Genomic DNA, 19,711 nt, shown 5'->3' with positions numbered 1-19,711 from the left:
GATTTAAGCTCGGGGAAAAATTGGACTGAAAAAACTCGGGTTAATGCGCGCGTTCGAGCCTACGTGATTTGACGTATGACGGATAGATTGGTTGGAGTTCCTGGTGCATTTCGAAGATGAGGGAATGACAATTTGTCAAATTCGAGTGGGGGGGGGGGTCGCTTGGTTGATTTCCGAAAAAGGAACCAAAATATTGATGGAAAATTCCAAAGAAATTCAAAAAATACTACCAACCATCGTAAAATTTACAAAGCTAACCGTTGAAAGATCATTTTTCTTAATAATTTAAAAGCACTTGATTATGCCATCTTAACATAGTTGATCTACTGCAAGTATGTAATTTTTTATGATTGCTAAAGGTATATATTAAGGACTTAAGATTTCATTAGAAAAAATTTTGCATTAGCTGATCGAGATGAAAAACGTGCCATATAGCCAAAAGGCTCAGAGCCAGGCACGTATAACACGCAAATTTGAGATAAATCAGAGTAATTTGCACAATGAATATTCTGCTAAATTTTTATTTTAGTCTGAATAATGTAGAAAATAGTGTGAATTAGTCGACAATAGTACGGTGAATGAGAAAAAAAAAAATGTTATTTGATCATTGTTGCCATATTCTAGCGATGAAATCAACTGGAGACACTAAATTAGTCGCTTATTTGAAAGCACCCAGATATCAAATTGAAAAACACACAATTACATCGATCCATAAGCCTGAATCAAACCGATGTTCTTAACCTACTGGTGGGTATCGTCCACCGGAAATTCGCCTTTGGTTTTGTTGCTCGGCAGCAAACATACCAGAAAGCGTCAATAGTATAATGAAAAATCTATTCAAAGAACACACATTGATCGCTTTCCATAAAATTTGCTAAACTAAAAGACCATGGGTAAACCTATCAAAGGATATCGTCCACTAGAAATTCGTCTTCAATTTTGCCGCATAGGCCACAGGGGCGTGGTGTGCTTTGCGATACATCGATTGATCTGTCCCTTAAACCTATGGAGAAGGATAGATAGACAGGGTGTTTGCAAAGAACACTTGATCGATTCTTTACCATAGTTTCAAATGGGGAAATATCGATATATCGCAAAGCACGCCACACTTGATTCCATCCTTGATGCCGTGCCTCCTCAGTATTACCTTTATAGCTGGCATCAAGCTTGTATTTCAAAATTCTATTCTAAATTTTTAGGTAAAACATTTAATCACTTACCGTTACCAAATAGCAATTTGAAAAGTATTCGCTAGCTTTAATTGTGAATTTGTAAATTTTATTCGGTAGATGTTATTGTCTTTTTAATTAATTATTTTTCCAAGTAATTTATTCTAATGAACTATTGGTCTCATCGTTTGTAGCAAGCAGAATGAATATTATGAAACACACTAATATACCTAACACTCAATATTAGATAAGCAAAAATTTTAAAATTTTACTTGGGTCCTCACCTGAATTTTCTGAGAAGGAATTTGGCAATAGCCGAACGCCGTTTTTATGGTACGAGCAGCATTGTGCCAGAATTTTCCGTGGAAGCGGCAGCATTGTGCCAGAATTTTTCGTAGAAGCGGCTCTATAATTATACATTGTAAGGGAAAATCTGATAATGGATGGAATTTTTTTGAATTCGTGAGGAGATGTGGACCTCCGTTCCCTCTAAAACCGAGTCAATAAAAAGAGTTTTATTGAAAAAAGGAGAGAGAAAAATTGCATGTTCATTTTACCGTCTAGACTGCCGACATGTGCATCGAGGCAATGACACATTAAAAAAAACAAAAAAATGCTGCGCAGTTTTTTCTTTTGGAGCATTAACTTCTCTACACGTTTCATGTGATCAAATTAAGGGAGTTACGTGTGTCTGTGGTTGGTTGCCACCATTTTCTTCTGACCGCTTCTATTGTTGCCGAGTTCAGACTTTGTCCGGAGGTGGCCACTGCCACCCAAGGTTAAATTTAGATCGAGTCACCTTTTCAAAACTTGATTTGTGTGCTCTCTGTAGTCTTCCTCCAAAAGTTTTATAGGTTGAGACCCTTTCTGCTGTGCTAAGGAAGAACGCCGTATGCACATTTGAGAGTTGCCAAATTTCATTAAGTTAAATGTTTATTTTTGAAAAAAGTTATGAATATTTTTCCTTGAAATTTTCAGGAACTTCCGTTGAAATTGCGAGCAAAATTATCTGAAAAATTGGAGGGAGGAAACCAGGGGAAATTGGAAGAACTGGAATTTGGGGAATTTACCAGGAAATTCGTGTTCTACTAAGGCAAATTTGGCAACGTCTGAAGGTTTATACGGCGTCCTTCCTTAGTACGGCAGCTTCAGAGTGCCAATAAGTCCGTTGCACGTAACTGATACAGTCAACTGAAAATACCTCCTATACTGGTGAATTTGCTCGAAAATTTCGGTGGACACATCAAAAAGTCTGAAATACCTTCCTTAAGGTCCCAATATTTGCGAGGTTTGAAACACGCTTTGTCCAAACCGCGTGTGCGAGCAGTTTTTCTCGGAAGCCGGCACACAGTGGATCGAGTCAATTAGAGAGGTCGGACATGAAATTTTTGACTAAAACTGCAAATTTTCATGTTTATTTTGTCACGTTTTAAATTTCGAGGGGTGCTTTTCGAAGAAAATTTCACGAGGAAACCAATGGTACCACTTTTAGAACCTTCAAATCTTGTACAAACGGAGTTATAAGCGTTTAAAGTTTCCAAATTTTGTCCGACCTCCTCTGTTAACTCGATCCACTGTGCGGCAGTCAGGTTTACCCGGAGAGAGACCTGACCTAAATAAACAAACGATCTCGTAAACTGTTTTAACTCTCCTTGTGTAAGATTTCAATCCATTCAAAGTTTTTGTTTTTGCAAATTAAAGAAAAGAAAAGGAAACAAACGCTTAAAACCGATTGAAATCATAGAATAAAAACAAGTAGTGGAATTGTTTGTTTACCCAGATAGTTTTTCCGACTCCTGTCTGTGCAACCCTGGGCGGCGGTGACTGACAAAAACTCCCCGCAGACGCGGAAAGTTGGAAAAGCGCGTTACAAGCTACGCAAATTTTGCGCTAAGGAATGAATTTCAGACTCTTTTGACATGTCCAAGGCGATTTTCGTGCGATTTTTTCTGTTAAGCGTATGTTCTGTCGTGCTATGGAAAAACGCCGTATCAGCTTTTAGGCGTTTCCAAATTTCTTTCGATAAAACACGAATCTCCCGGTAAGCATCTGAATATTTTCCTTCCAATTTTGCAGATAATTTTGTTCAAAATTTCACCTGAAGTTTCCGAAAATTTCAAGGAAAAATATTCATCGAAGGAATTTATTTCGAATAAAATTTATCGAAGGAAATTTGGCAAATCTCGAATGTTCATACGGCGTTCTTCCTTAGCACGGCAGTATTAGGCTGCAAGATGTTTCGTTTTTTCGCTAATCATGATGATGAAAACAATTAAAAAGTTGAGTTAGTTGCCGATTTTACAAATATAAGCATGTTAAGGTAAAATCTATGCAAACATACCTAACTTCCTCTTGCACATTGTTTTCTTTGATTAAAGCATGACCTGAATCGCAATCATTGCTTATATTTGTAGAATCGGCTAATAGCTCAACCTTTGGTTTTTTAAGCCATAACTCTTGAGTGCAACAGACCTATTAGCAATACTGTTTCGTAAGACAGCGTGTAACTCCAAGCTCAGTCTATTACTCACAGCAGAAGTTTGGCTGAATATGGCATGATGATCATCGGATGGAACTCTGATTGACTCAATTGAAAATCCACGAAGTATGTCAGCACTTCATTACGCAGAATTTCCTTTGAAAATTCCACTCCTCTCCGTCTGCACGCAATTCACTGGAGTCTGCAAGTCAGTAGATACTTCCTTGTTTGAAAAATTGAACGTAGGTGTTTAAGACAAAATATATGATCTCCATTCTGAAATTGGGTCCAAAAACGCATGAAATTAGATGCAAAGGGGCCCACGTCACGTTGCAGATAGTACCTTTTAACCTAAATGTGTCCCGTTGAAGGAAGGAGAGACAGTGAGGTTTAATTGCATTGTGCGGTTGCGAAAAAATGGAGAATTTGCACGCAAATTTTTTATTGCTTCATCTGAGAGTGCTTAAAAAGCTGATTTTGAATCTTTTTCATAATTTTCTTCTAACATGCACGGAGAAAAAAAAAACTCGTGCATGGGACCCGAGGTTTAGGTCATATGGATCTCTGAAGTTTTCGGATTGAGCGTCTGAACACTTTGGGTCTATTTGACGAGGTTCGGATCACACATCTGAAACTTCAGTTCTTACATCTGAAGTACCTTAGATGTGAGAAGCGAAGTTTTTCGGATGTGAGAAACGAAGTTTTTCGGATGTGAGAAACGAAGTTTTTCGGATGTGAGAAACGAAGTTTTTCGGATGTGAAAACCGAAGTACTTCAGTTCTTAAGAACTGAAGTTTCAGATGTGTGATCCAAACCTCAGCAGCTGGACCTAAAGTGTTCAGATGCTCAATCCGAAAACTTCAGAGATCCATATGACTTAAACTTTGGGTCCCACGCACGAAGTTTTTTTCTCCGTGTGGAAAATAGCATGAAGATAGATTTAAAAGTGAGAATATACCTCGAGTCATCAGGCGGCATTTCTCATTATAAACACATGTATTTTAGCAGACTAGATATTTTTTTCATATCTCCTCGCATATTGTTCAATTTTAGAACCAAGGGTATTTTTGTGTTCCGTTCACTCAGTATAGTTTCAATTTAGACACGAAATTTATAAAATTTCAGACACTTACCATTTCTTAATTCATTTGCCTGCCATTTATCTGCAACCAATTCATTTTTATTCATTAATTGGACTTGCTTTGTGTTACAATCTTCAGAGATCCATATGACCTAAACTTCGGGTCCCACGCACGAGTTTTTTTTCTCCGTGCAGCAATTTTGCAACACCAGATTTCCTCCATTTAAACCTATGTTAAATAATCGATTCTTTTCGGAGCACCTGCTCCCTCTAAGAATCAATACATTTTCATATGCTTAAATGGAGAAAAACAATGTTGCCAATTTGCTAGATCCGCCAATGCATCGGTCGCATTCATGATGATTTGCAAATAGAGGCCTGTATTTTTGTCACTTTTCAGATTTCGAGCCTTGAGCAGACTTCGAGCTCCTCTGAGGCTTAGAATAATCCATGAATTTTCGTACTTAAGATGTAAGTACTGTTAGGACGCTTGTACTTGATACGGTACAAGGCCTCGAGAAAGGGGGAAAGAGGAGGAGAAGGAGGGGAATAAGTAGGAAGAGAGAAGATGAGGAGGTTGTTTCGAAATTTTTTCAGACTGGAAAATGTTAGGAGGGAGACTTAGGAAAGTTTTTTAAACTCCATTACGCATCCGACACCATTTTACCCCCTCCTGTTAATGTTTCTTAATGGAGTCAGGCAAATTTCCATTAAGATGGAAACAAAATTAAAGCGAGAAATCTATGATCCACGCCCTCGTGGAAAGGGAAAATGTGGGTTATGTGATATGAGAGACACTGAAAATAGTTTCTCTGAAAGCACTTCAAAGTCGGAGGAAGATAAACTGCGCAATGCGCACTAGAAAAAAAACGCAATTAACGTGTGCCTGCGCAGTTGCCAGTTTTTGAAACGATTAATTTAAAAAACGTTCGATACTAGTTTCTAATGCAGATAATGGCTTGAAATTTGGACCTGCTGTTCTTGAGCGTGCTAGAGAGCGTTTAGCATTAGAAACATGCTTCTAGGTACCCATAAGTTCATGATATGGATTGCAATTAGCAAAAAGTAGCCAGAGCGATAGTATCTATCGTCGTCATCTAAATCCAAAAAAAAAAATGCCTATACGATAGCAAAAAGTTTTTGTTTTTCAAACGAAAAATTGTTAATCTTGAAGAAAATCAATCGCGTAAAATACACTAACATTCTCTTAGTAGTTTTTAAATCAATTCACGGGGTTGCTTTTTGTTACGTTTGTCTTGTGTTTCGAAATGATTTAGGAAAATTTTCGGAAAATTTTGAAAGTAGCTGTTGTTTGGCTTCAAAAATAAAATATAAATAAACCAAATCGGAACGCAAGTGACGGTGTGCAACGTTGCAATCGGAGGAAAAGCGGGGTTTTTCGCGCGCATTTCATCAACATTTAATTTCGATCATGAAAGGCGCTTTGATACAGCTATTTCACCATGGGGGATGTCCATATTGCCGCTAGCTGGATTGAAGGCGTTCTGTACTATGATAATGGCTCGGTCAAACTCACACTGCTCTTGCAAGCGCGGCGCTGACAGCGGCGCAAAACTAGAACATCGCTTCGACATTCTCCACCTGCTTTCTGTTTCTACCATAGTTTAATGAACATATATGAGTCGTAATTACAAAATTTCGGATCATCGCTAATGCTTTTTTTTTTTTTTTTTTTTTTTTTTTTTTTTTTTTTTTTAATTTCAAAAAATTAAAACTTATAAGGAAACCAATGGTTAAATCCCGTAGTTTTCGTGACTTTGAGATTGAATTCTCGGAATTTGTCACTTTCAACAGGCAGAAATGAAGCGAGCAACTATTCGAACCTCGGAGTAGGTATGTGGTATTACGCGAAATTAAGGAAAATCATACGTTTTCGCCCATTCTAAATAACAGATGTTTATGAGTTTTATGAGTGCATCTATGAAGTCTCAATTGAGTTGGAAATTCGCGTGTATGCCACAATGTTGATGTATGAATAACGCGCAATTATAGTGATTTTAGGAATGCGTTAGGAACTTGACGTATTTCGACGGTGTAAGTCACATAACTCGTTTGCGGTGTCTGAAAATCTCCGCCTCTATGTTACCTTTTTAAAGGAGAACGAATTGACATCATTTCTGGAAGTTTTTGCAGCATTTTCTTTGCATAGAGAAGGAAAATCGTGAAAGTTTTAAAGAATTTCCGTTGTGTAGTTTTCCATTTAAAAAATAAAGTACGATAGGAAGTCTGCGACGTCGCAAACCGAGTTATGTGATTACCGACTTACACCGTCAATAATTTACCGTGATATCGTGGTGATTATCGCGTTATTTCTTATTTTTTTATTTTTTTTTACAAAATTCCTGGCAAAATCAAGCATTTTTCGCGAGGATGCAGGTGGAAAAATCACACTTTTTTCGCTATTTATGTAGACGAAAAACTCGCCATTGCCGAGGATTGAACGAAACCGCTGGTTAAATCCCGTAATTTTCGCGGCTGAAATTCACCAGCTAACTTCAATTAAAAATTGAACTGACAAGAATAACCAATCTTTGTGAAATTAACCGACTTTTGATTGGGTATTTTCGATCATTATAATTATCACATGAGCTTACTGCAGAACAGATCAATATAGCAGCTTGAATCAGCGTACTACTAATCTCTGCATTTTTATCAAACCAGTGCATCTCGCCAATTTTGAAAAAGTAAATAAAAATTCGGAAACAAAATTTGTAACAGATCACTAATCACAGTGATTGCTGATGGTAGGGGTTTTCCTGTGCGCACTGCGCACACGGGTTTCCTACTTGTATGTGAATATACAGCTTGAATGAAAAATCCTCAGAATCAGCCCATTTTACGAAAATAGGGGGCTTGGGATCCACGTAGAAATGTGCGAAACCAAAATTTGACCCATTCTCATGTTACTGAGGTACAGTATAGCACCAGGAATTTTGAGCGAAGCAAAGTTTTTTTTTAAAAAAAAAGTTTTTTTGAAACGCCCTATTATCACAGTGTAGTAAGTAAGATTTCATCACAAAAATGTGTCTCGTGAGTTGCTCGTTTACATACTGAGACACGTCATAAAGCCACGCCCAGCTCCGTCCAATATTTCTCAACATTGATTAATTTGTTTTTCGTCACATTTTCCTTTCTATTATGAAGTTTCTCATATTTTTAAATTTTGGTCTGTACCTTAGTTGAGTTAAGATAATGTTTTTTGGATAGGACCCCAGGTAAAATAAATAAGTTCAATAATGTGTTGTTGACTATTCCTAATGACCGCGTCGATCACTTAATAGGAGTACTTCTCCACCCGAGAGTGAAAAATGGAAAAAAAAAGCAAGACAAAGTGTGTCAGGACGGTGAAATAATGCCATGTTAAGATATGGAAAAATTATGCGGTTCATTATTCCCAAATATTTCATCCAAAAACCGCTACGGAAACTATACCGGTTTTGAATGGGCCTGTTGCATGCAAGAGCGAATAGATGCCGTGCGAATAGACTTTTTAGTGGTTAAATGACACGAAAATTACGATGGTCACATTAAAAAAGTCTGAAATACACTCCTTACTGCGCAATTTGTGTTGTTAGGAACGCGCTTTTTCAAATTTCCCGCGTCTGGGGGCAGTTTTCTAACGGAAACAATTAACGGCAACTCGCGGCTATTTCCGGTCAACTAAAACTGACAACATAACCTAAAAATCGGAGCTCGTGACATCGTGAAATAAAATGTAGAAGGATTGCGTTGGATATTTAAAAGTTGATCGATTTGGTTACCGCATAAAGCGTATATGGACCACTATAGGAGATCACGTTGGGTTTGTAAACAAACTGAAGGAAAAAATAACAACAACAACAACAACAACGACTCGGCATCTTCCGGAAATCACCGAGCCCGCCGTTTGCTCGTTTCCGGTGATTAGAAAACTGCCCTCAGACGCGGGAAATTTAAAAAAGCGCGTTCCTAACAACGCAAATTGCGCAGTAAGGAGTGTATTTCAGACTTTTTTAATGTGACCATCGTAATTTTCGTGTCATTTAACCTCTAAAAAGTCTATTCGCGTGGCTGTATCTCTTGCATGCAACAGGCCCATTGTGCACCGCTGTGCTGATACATACTATATTCCGGTCTTCTCTAAGTTCCCTCTCTATATTCTTGCATATCGTGTGAAAAGAATCAAAATATGATTCATCATCTTCCAGTTTAAACGAATCAGCGGGCAAATTCTGGCCCCGCAATCACACGGGCGTTAAATATACTCAGAACAGAAATTAAATGTGCATGCAAAGGGTCCTGATTTACATGTGATACGAGTGCCTCTGGGAATTTTTTTTTTTTTTTACAGAAATCGGACGCGAATCAACATGCACTGCACTTTGATTTTTCCTCATAAAAAACTCATTAAAAATTCAAACCTGGTATTGGATACACTCCGCAGCAAAAGACTTGATTTTTCCAGCGATGAGCCTCGATCCATATATAGCAAGCCGCTACATACTGATGGAAATGGACAGGCTGTAATACCATTTTCGGTTTGGATTGGAGAATATATGTATTGATTTGCTATGATCAAAGCTTTGTAATATATCTATGAAAAAGATTGTCTACCTCCGTAGATATTTTCTTCAATTCTATCTTCATTCCTGGTTCCTTGAAGCTAAATTGTCTCTTAGAATTGCGAATGAGATTCCTTTTCTTTTTGCTTTGCTCGTTCCCTTGTCAACTCATTTGGAACCATAAATGGATTGAACTTTGCAAAAAGGAGCCACTAGCATTGCAATGTTGCTAAGATTGTGCAACTTCTTTTGTCTTGGAGGAAAAACCCGATTATCCATTCATAGTTTCTATTTTACTCGCTAAAAACTGTGAATTTAAGACAAAAATTACCATCTAAATTTCATAGTTTTTCACGATTTCCGCAATCTTATTGCAAAAGATAAAGTTGCAAAATCTTAGCATCATTGCAATGCTAGTGGTTCCTTTGGCAAAATGCAATCCAAATGTCATTCGGCCAAAACCCATGCAGGGCCGAATTCAGGTTATTCATCCCCCAAAGCAAAATAGCCATTGTGCCCCCTTAAACGCCAAAAACTTGGCTCCTGATTCTTTTTATCTATAGAAAAGAATTTCTGAAGATGTCTTCCGGGAATCTAACCGGGTTCTTTGAAACAGAGCTTAGCTATAAAATTTTCAGAAATAGAGTTTTCGACGGAATACTATTGAAGGTGGCGGACGATCTTACTACCAAGAAATTTTATCCAAAGTGCTCTTAAAACGCCTTTCTTTATAATTTGAAGATCTGCTTCAATGGGAAAAGGGCGTAAGTTCCGAGCCACATCTCCCAGTGCAGAGCGCTTTCTAATGATGGAAACCATGAATCACCATACGAAAAACACGAGATCCTACGCGATCGAATTGTGGTATCTTTGTGAAATGTGGTATCGTGCGTGTGTGTGTCGATACACACACTCAAAAAATAGCATTCCACCGAACGGAAAGAGGTTACTTTAACGGCACTCAGTTTGCCTTCAATTTTGAGTGTAGGCAACCCGTGCTCCCACGTGGTCGAATAGTGGTATCACCGTGATTTGACACGCTCATCCGAGAGACACACTAATGGTGCCTTCAGCAGGAAGGAACCAAGCCGCTACCAGCTGCCAAATTTAATTTGGCGGTTTGATTTTTTTTACAAGAGAACGTTTGTGCGAATTCCTCTGAAAATTTTAAGGAATTACTTGAATGCAGAAAATTTACTGGCACAAAAATTCGCACAACCGTTTTCAGGTAAGTAAAATTGCCCAATTAAATTCGGCAATAGCTGGTGTTGCTTGGTTTCTTTCTGCTTAATACGGTCCAAATAAGAGCTTAAGTCAGGAAGAGGTTACTACAACGTCACGTAGGTTTTTCTTCAATTTTTAGTGTACACAACCCGAGCTCCCCGTGGTTGAAAAGTGTTATCATCCTCAACATAATGGGTCAGTTCGGTCACAGAATCTGTTTTGATGCTAGATTTTTGTAGATTAGCTAAAAGTAATAAGATCTGCCCAAACCGCAACTTTCCACGTTCAATGTTAACCGAGAAATCGACCGTTGAAAAGTCGGATTTTTGACGTCATCCACCGCGGTAGTGACATCCTTAGTTCTTGCGACCTTGTTTTCAGACAAGTTTCAAGTTCAGTACCTATTGCGTCACTGACTGATGAAAGCAAAGTGGAAGAAACCACGGGTGTCACCACCGCGGTGGATAACGTGACCGGGGCAAGTGACTCATTGTCAGATAGTCAATGTCCGCGAATTTTTTGCAAACACGATAACATAAAAAGAATAAGAAAATAGAAAGAAGAAGAAGCAGAGAAAGAAGTAGATGAAGAAGAAGGGACGAGTGGAGAGAGAAGAAAAGAAAAGAGGAAATAGAGGAGAAAACAGATTGGAGAAAAAGAAAAGAGGAGGAAGAAGCAAAAGAGGCACGATTATGATTTTTAAAATCGTCATCGAACACGCATACGATCCGACTGTCATTATTCTACTGAAAATAGTAGCGCTGAGCAGTTTTATCGAAAAAGCGCGTATCCGCCAAATTTTTTAAAAAATGTATTTCTTGCCCAATGTCTCCGACCCCGCTCGTCTGAACGTATGGTCTTGGATAATGGGCAGAACAATGGTGATTTTTTCCGGACGGAAATATGAAGAATTATAACGGAAGCATCAAGTTTTTTCATATTTTCTCGAAAGCTGACTTTTGGTTGTTACGTTCTTCTTCAAATAACCTGTTCAATTTTGTTGATTATTTTTATTTCCCTTCTCCTTTCTCTATAACACAAAATCCAAAATATAGCGCCCCAAAATGGACCGCGTTGAGTAGTAAGGAACCAAAGCCACATCAGCTGCAGCCTTTAACTCGGAAATTAAAATTTTTACAAGAGAATGTTTGTGCGGATTTCTTTGTAAACCATAAAGAATTTGCTTCGCACTAAGCAGAAAATTCAATGAAATTCGCATAAAAATCCGCACAACCGTTTTCATGTAAAAATTATGCCTATGGTAAAAGTTGGCAAAAGCTGATGTGGCTTGGTTCCTTTCTGCTTTACGCAGTCCAAATATCGGGTTTCGAGCGACTGTTTGATTTGCTTGTTCAAAAATCGGGCTATGAATCCGTCCAATGCTTTACCAACATGACTCTGTTTAGCTCTTTCCCTCGATGCTCGAATGTGTGCATGACGCAATTCCAAAAAAAAGTGAGGGGGGCCGAGAACAAAAGTTTCAGCCTTGAAGTTTTTGCCAATCCGAGCGTCGTACAATGGATCGAGTCGATGGGGGAAGTCGGACAAAATTGGGAAACTTTAAACGCTTATAACTCCGTTCATTCAAAACTTGGAAGTTTTAAAAGTGGTTCTCTCGTGAAGATTTATTTTTGAAGCACCCCCAGAGTTGCTAAAAGAAATTTCATCGAATGAAATTTCGTGAAATTTCACAAGAAATTTCATCGAATGAAATTTCGTGAAATTTCACAAGAAATTTCATGAAATTTCTTTTTTCCCCATGAAATTTCTGAATTTTCATGAAATTTCTTTTTTCCCCATGAAACTTCTTGAAATTTCCTCATGAAATTTCTTCTTATAATCTCTCACGAAATTTCTGAACTCTGACACCCCTAAAAATTTAAAATTTGACGATTTAAACGTACAAATTTCATGTCCGACCTCTCTGCGACTCGATCCGCTGTGCGGAGGAGTGCGCGGTTTTTGCGAGAGGACTCTGGAAAGTTCACCACGTCAAAAGCTGCGATAAAAGCACGCGATTCCAAGAGCTGGGACCTCTAGCTGCGCAGATTGTATTCTCCGCTTGAGAAGCATGAGTGGTGAATATAAAGTGTCCCTCCTTTTCGGGTTGGTGAGTCATCATCTTTGAAGTACCTTGGATTTAGATTTTAGAATAACTTGTATTGTGATGTGTTTTTTTCATCTCCGATACCTCGATCGCGCGTGTGTGTGTGTATTTTGCGGGGGATTCAATGTTGTATACGCTCGGTTTAAAATCGGTTTTCTCGACTTCCCTGGGAAGGTGTCGGTTCCATAGAGGAGTTTGAATCAGGCTGATGGCCGATTCCCCTGCGCCAAATTGATATCAGTCTAAATTGGAATGACGTCAGACTTAGGTCAAACTGACATCGATACTTTCAAGCCAAAGAGTCACAAACTCTACGTGGTGTTTGAAAATTTCCGCCGCCATTTTATTGTTTTACAGAGACGAAGCTTTTCGGACGAAAAGCTTCGTTAAACAATGTAAAGCTAACGAAGCGAAAATTTCATTGAATTTTCCTCGTGCTGCCGATAAAATTTAGTGAAATCAAACAGATCCAACCAACAATGTCTCTGTAAAAATAAAAGTTTTAAACGTCGCATGGCGCTTGTGATACTTTGGTCGGAAGGTGATGATCAGACATCAGACCACTTTGTTTCATAAAGCAATCTGATTAAGCATAATTTAGTCTGATGCGCTTTTGGTAGGGTTTAAATGTATTACCAAAAAACTAACTGAACCTATGAATAAATAAAAATACAAAATAAAAATCATCCACACTATTAATAAGTTTGAAGTTACCTTCAAGCAAATCGTACCTGTAATTCAAATGTTGTTCAATTGTTGTTGTTTTTTGTAATTGTCTAAAGTTTCTTAACATTTGTCCTCTTACTTTGCACTCATCGAAAAACATAAATCACAATATATTTATGTGTGTTCAATTACGCTATACCGTGATGAAATTCATCTTACTTAAGAGGGTTTTATTGAAATGAATAATTGAACATTTTATTTTTTATGGTTTGCGTGATCTATTTAAACGCAAGATATTGAAATGTTGATTTCCAGAGAGCTGCAGTGGAGACAAAATCCAATGCACTCTTTCATGTTTCATTCGCAATTTTTCTTCTCTTTCCTTCATTTTTCTTGAGAAAGCCGATCGATCGCCGAATCAAGGCCGATTCATCAATGATAAAACCAGAAATCATTGTTCGTGAAAAAATGCATATGATTGGGTACTCTCGGGTACACTTCTTTTAGAAAAGGAACCAAACACTATTGATTTCTGAGATTTCGCTCAATTTTTTTGTTTCTTTTATCGCGCTCAAAAATATCCATTGGAAACCAAATTCATGGTTTTTTTACTCGTTTTTTTAAAGAAATAGAATTGAAAAGAGTGGGAAATTCAAACCACCGCTATAGAAATCGGAATTTTTTTAGTTTTGCAATGGCTTCACACTCGAAAAACCTTTTGCGTGAAAGACTCGTCGCTCATATACCAACGTGTCACGCGATGGAACTGAAATCGAGACTTTACTGACGTTTGTAACAACTGTGACGTCATCTGTATAGAGATGCGGTGACAGATCTGTAGGAGAGGCCCTATATGGGCATGAAGAGGAAAATCATGCGTTTTTGCTACGCGTGAGAGCAAAACTGCTGTGTCGTATGAGCCTTCAGCCGTTGCTAAATTTCCTCCGATAAAAACCGAAATAACTGGTAAAATTGTGAATATTATTTTCCAGAACTTTCAGAAAGTTTTGTACGCAATTTAATCTAAACTATTTGAAAATTTTAAGGAAAAATTTGCATGAATTTTTCCAAAAACACATGTTTCATCTACTGAAATTTGTCAACTATCGAATGTTCATGCGGCGTTTTTCCTTAGCACGGCAGAATAATCTGCTATTGCCATGGTACTTTTATGTCGAAGAGGCCGAACAGAATTGCGAAGTATCTTAGAGAAAGTGGTTAATCATTCAGCATCATGCTAAATCGGCAATTTGTTTAAGCATTTCAGTGCGAATGAGTCAAAAAAGCAATCCGTTGAGTAAAACTACCCCTTCCTGAGATAGTACCCCCAAAATGTAATATACCTGTGCACGATTGCTGAATTAGCAACATTTTTTCATTTTCCGGTGAAGATTCTATTTCAAGCTCTAGTTTCATTTATAAAACTGACGAGTTCTATATCTCTGCTTCCGGTTCATTTTATGGAGAAACAGCTACTTTTACAGGTTCCCTAGTTCTGATATCGGCTCCGTTTATAATGAAACACTCGTGTTACAGTTCTAGGGTTCTGATTTCTACCCCTTTCACAGAGAAAATCCTTACCAGATCTCTAGTTTTGGCACATGTCAAAAACACATAAACCAATTTTCATTCTCTTATTTCAGCACCTCTCGTAAAAAAAGGAGGTATTACCATTTCTTTGGTTCTGGTTCCGGTTTCATTTACAAAAAAACGCCGCAATTTCTGGAGTTTCACAATCGATGTTCCCATCTCTACTGGAAACCTTGCCGTTCTGTTTCAGGTTCTCCTCGCGCTCTGCGTGGCCCCAAGTCTCCAAGAGGAGTATGGTGACTACGAGCGAGACGCGGAGGACGAGTGGTCTCTGCAGGCCAAGGACAACATCCTGGAGGACGACGATCAAAGGGCCAAGGCTCAGGAGCAGCCGGAGGTAAATCCGGAAAAGCCCCTCGAGGTTCCCGGATCATCCGCGGAGCCGGAGAAATTTACCGACCCCCCGAAACCAGGCGCACAGGAACCCAAACCCACCGAGGAGCCATCAAAAACGCCTGAAAAGCCTGAAGCCGGGAAGATAGAGAAACCGGAGAAACCTGAGGACGAGAAGAACAAACCGGAGAAACCTGAGGACGAGAAGAATAAACCGGAGAAACCTGAGGACGAGAAAAATAAACCGGAGAAACCTGAGGACGAGAAAAATAAACCGGAGAAACCTGAGGACGAGAAGAATAAACCGGAGAAACCCGAGGACGAGAAAAATAATCCGGAAAACCCTGAGAATGAATTTGAGGACGCGGATAGTGATAATGCAGTTCTACCCCCAGGTTTGTTGGTCCTTGCTGGTATGTTGTTCTTTATGCTCGTTTAAACTTGGAATTCGTCCTACTTTTGATCGTTGGTTTTTAATGAATTGGTGAGTTAAGTTTGCCTTCAATTTCGAGTGATAACGTGCCATGTTCGGGTGATCGAATAGTTGCTTCTCGCATACGCACGCTTAGTACCTATAGGTCGCGTTAATTTTCATTGTTTTTCTTTAAATTAAATTAGACAATAGATAAATAAATCTATATAAATAAAACTTCATATAATAAATGAAGACACTTGATTATTCCTTAAAGTCCAGCGTTTTTATCCATTGCAGGAATTGTCCTACTGAGTCGGTGCTAAAGTCGAAATTTTTCTTGGGCCCTCGACATATGATTAAATAAGATCCCACTGTAACTTAAGTTAGCTTCGATATATCCGGACGTTTTTGGTTCAAAAAAGTTTGCGGACCATTATATTATGCTGTAGAATAAATAACTCAATTTTAAGTTACGTCATTTGCGCTGCGTGTGGATCAAGTATGAGCACTTTCACGTCATTTTGCAACAACCGATGAGATCACAAGGCATGAGGCGCTTTGATGCAACTATTCGTGCTGGATGGATGTCCGTGTTGCATAACTGAAAACTGAAGGCACTTTGGCATCTCTCACATTAACCTCAATACTGCCGTGCTAGGGAAGAAAGCCGTATGAGCAATCAGGCGCTGCCAAATTTCCTTCAAAAAATAACGAATTTTTAGGAATATTTTTGAATATTTTTCTTCCAATTTTTTGGAAGATTTGGTTCAAAATTCGATTTTAAAAGTCTGTAGAATTCAAGGAAATATATTCATGATTTTCTTAAAGAACCTATATTTTCTGAGAGGGAATTTGGAAATATTTGAATGCTCATATGGCTTTTCCTTTTCACGGCAGAATAGATACAAATAATTGCAGCACTAAAGATGGTTTCTGGCCTATCTCGAAAATTGAGGGCGAAATAAAAATATGAGAAACCCCTGTACTGCCGTGCTAAGGAAAAACGTCGTATGAACCTTCAAAAGCTGTCATATTTCCTTCGATAAAAAGTGAATTTACTGGGAAAATTTTGAATATTTGCCTTCCATTTTTCTAGGCAATTTTTTCCTCAATTTAATGTAAAACATCTGAAAATTTCAAGGAATAATATGCATAACTTTCCTCAAAAATAAATATTTTATCGGTAGAAATTTGGCAACAGCAGAATACTCATACGTCGCTCTTCCCTATCACGGCAGTGTATACCCTGGTAAAAATTGGCGATAGGAGCTGCGTTTCAAAATACCATAGAAGTTCTTATAGCCGACAAAAGAAGGCTATTGAAAATCATATAGCTATATGATTATATAGACGCTGTAGAAAGCGGAGCAAATCATATAGCCGGGCTACTTGAAGCTATAAAAAAGTATACAGTCGAGCTACAGTTCCTATCGCCGGGCTTTACACTTTGTCGCCATTGGCTATAAAAGGCTATAAGAAATTGTGTATAAATTCGTGTGCTTTAGAAATCATTAAGTTTGATATGGAACTACCTTAATATTTACAAAACACACATTATATTTTCCTTCACTACATATTTTTTTTCATCAATTAAAATGAGAATAATCCATACAGAGTGTGCAAACATTTCAAAATCATGAGTTGAAAAACGCTAACTCCGCGAGATTAAATATTGGAGCCTAACACAAAGCGGAGCGGCGACGCACTGGCGCCTACAAACCTAACAGGGATACTTCACGCATTGCGCAATGCGTGAAATATCCCTGTTAGGTTTGTAGGCGCCAATGCGCGTTTCGCGTTCTCTGCCCGCCCGCCTCGCCGCAGCGTGCCACGGCGTCTGAAGTAACTATTTCACACCAGAGGTATTGCACAGTATTATAAGAAATTAAGGCGCTCCAACATATTAAGAATGACAGGCATCCTTCAAAAGTACGGAACTTTTCTTGCAAAATAAATCAAGATACTACGGCACAAAAAGAGAGCGGTAGTCCAAAAACTAACTAAGTCCTAGTATCCGTATTTAGTAACGTTTAGCATAAACTTTATCGTCTGGCTGTTGCTTAATCGCCATCGGCTATAAAAGGCTAAAAGAAATTGTACAGCCGGCTACAGAAGTTATTGGAAATCTTACAGCCGGCTTTAGGTCTATGGTATTTTGGAACACAGATTCTACCGCCAATTTTTACCAGGGTACCTCTTATGCCTCAGCTATGCCTCCTGTTTTTCCTTAGTCAGCAAATACCTACCATTCTGCCGTGCTAAGGAAGAACGCCGTATGAGCCATCAGACGTTGCCAAGTTTCCTTCGATAAAAACCGACTTTACTTAGAAAATTTTGAACATTTTCCCCCCAAACTTTTCAGACAACTTTGTGCGCAATTTAATCTGAAATATCTAAAAATGTCAAGGAAAACATGCATGAGTGTCGTCAAAAATACATGTTTTATCACGGGAATTCTGGTGACTCTCGAATGTTCATACGGCGTTTTTCCTTAGCACGGCAGCATTACCAACCTCCTCCTCGTACGATGAGTTTATTCTTTAATAGAAAATGTGCAGGTGTCTTAACTTTTGTGAAGTTCATCTTTAAAACGATACGATTAGGGAAACTGAGTACGAGGATATCCTTGGTTTCTAAATTGAACAATATTACAGAAAATATGACAAAATAGCGTAATCTACTAAAATATATGTGATTACATGGAAAATGCCACCAGATGACGTCCCAAGGTGGCAAATTTTCTCACTGTCAAATATATTTTCTCCAATTTCCCATGTCGGAAAAAATTATGAAACATACTGCTAGCTCAGCTCATTAGGTGCTTTCAGATGAAGCAATAAAATTTTTGTATGCCAATTTTCCATTCTGCAGGTCTTGGTCTGTGTCCATTCTTGCGAGTTTTGGAGCACATGATGGACGCGCTCGGGCTATTATGCAGATCACACAGGCAAATGATGATGGGGAATCCAATGATGATGAATTTCCCGCCTATGATGTCACGCCCCCCAGAGCACCGAGGAACATTGTTTATTTTCGGGCCCATGCCTAGATCCGGACTCACTCGCATAATCATGCCTTTGCCAATGTTACCATCACCACAGTCCCCTACCCCCTCCGACTACCCCCATCACCGTGTGAAGCGATACTATTGAAACAAAATTAATACTGACCCCCTCAGGTCTTACAAATACTCTTCTGGTATTCACGACTCTTGCAATCTTGTTGAATGATGATGATTACTTCAAGTAAATTCTGTTATGATCAATCATTCAACTTTTGACGCTTGCGTTTGTTCATTCAAATATCCATTTACCACCGAGTGCAGCAAAAAATTGAAATTGGACGTATTTATGCTGGAAGGAACTATGTGCAAGTGGAAAGATGGTGTGTGCTCGTGCATCCTGTAAAAGAAACAATGTACAAGTGGATACAGTTCCATTTGAGAAAATGGAAAAGCGGGATTTTACATTAAACCAAAAGGAACTAAACGTCATAATTTGCTAACTCATAAGCCGCGCGGCATGTACTAATAGCGTTGTGGACAGGGCTCATCAGTTAAAGAGTCCCACCACCGACCTCCTCGTCGTGCCCGGTCTCGATCGTTGCCGCTGACGTCACTGGCGCTTTTAAATTCCCATTCATTCTTATGGCCTCAACTAACAAGCACACCCCATCTTTCCACTTGCACATAGTTCCATTTAGCAAAAATACGTCCAGTTGGAAGTATTTATGCTAAAAGGAACTATGTGGATGATGTTTACGTGCGACATAGTTCTTTTTAGCACGAATAGCCCTATTTAAAATCTAATGCCAAGTTTAGTAAAAAAGCGCTAGTTATAGATCGTTCCTCAGCAACAGTAATTTTATACATTTGAGGTTTTCATCCAATCTATACAAAAACTATTGCAGTGATGTTGATCCTATAATCCTCATTGTTTAAAAAGTAATTCACGACTCCCCGAAATTTCAGGGAGCCACTCGACAACGTACCAATAAATGAATTATATTTTGCAATAAGGAACCAATATCTCATGGCTCTTCCATGAAAGCATCTTTCTGCTTGAGGAAAAAAATATCATATATGT

At 38.5% G+C, this 19,711-nt stretch overlaps 1 protein-coding gene across 1 annotated transcript; it reads left to right on the top strand.

The window, feature by feature from the left end:
- The first annotated feature begins 12,513 nt into the window (after nucleotides 1-12,513).
- On the top strand, nucleotides 12,514-18,899 carry LOC109029710 (uncharacterized). Its single transcript, XM_019040297.2, has 3 exons — nucleotides 12,514-12,625; nucleotides 15,069-15,606; nucleotides 18,498-18,899. The coding sequence occupies exons 1-3, from the start codon at nucleotides 12,587-12,589 to the stop codon at nucleotides 18,776-18,778; spliced, it is 858 nt and encodes a 285-aa protein (XP_018895842.2). The 5' UTR covers nucleotides 12,514-12,586; the 3' UTR covers nucleotides 18,779-18,899.
- The last annotated feature ends 812 nt before the right edge of the window (nucleotides 18,900-19,711 follow it).

The sequence above is a fragment of the Bemisia tabaci genome, chromosome 7 (assembly GCF_918797505.1).
Source record: "Bemisia tabaci chromosome 7, PGI_BMITA_v3".
NCBI lineage: Eukaryota > Metazoa > Arthropoda > Insecta > Hemiptera > Aleyrodidae > Bemisia > Bemisia tabaci.
The sequence above is the reverse complement of the archived record's forward strand: the minus strand, read 5'-3'. Positions and strand labels throughout refer to the sequence as shown.

Coding starts and splice junctions, on each gene's coding strand:
- LOC109029710 (XM_019040297.2), top strand. CDS start 12,587: ATGAGTGGTGAATATAAAGTGTCCCTCCTTTTCGGGTTG. Junction 12,626..15,068: donor TGTCCCTCCTTTTCGGGTTG/GTGAGTCATCAT, acceptor GTTCTGTTTCAG/GTTCTCCTCGCGCTCTGCGT. Junction 15,607..18,497: donor TAATGCAGTTCTACCCCCAG/GTTTGTTGGTCC, acceptor TCCATTCTGCAG/GTCTTGGTCTGTGTCCATTC.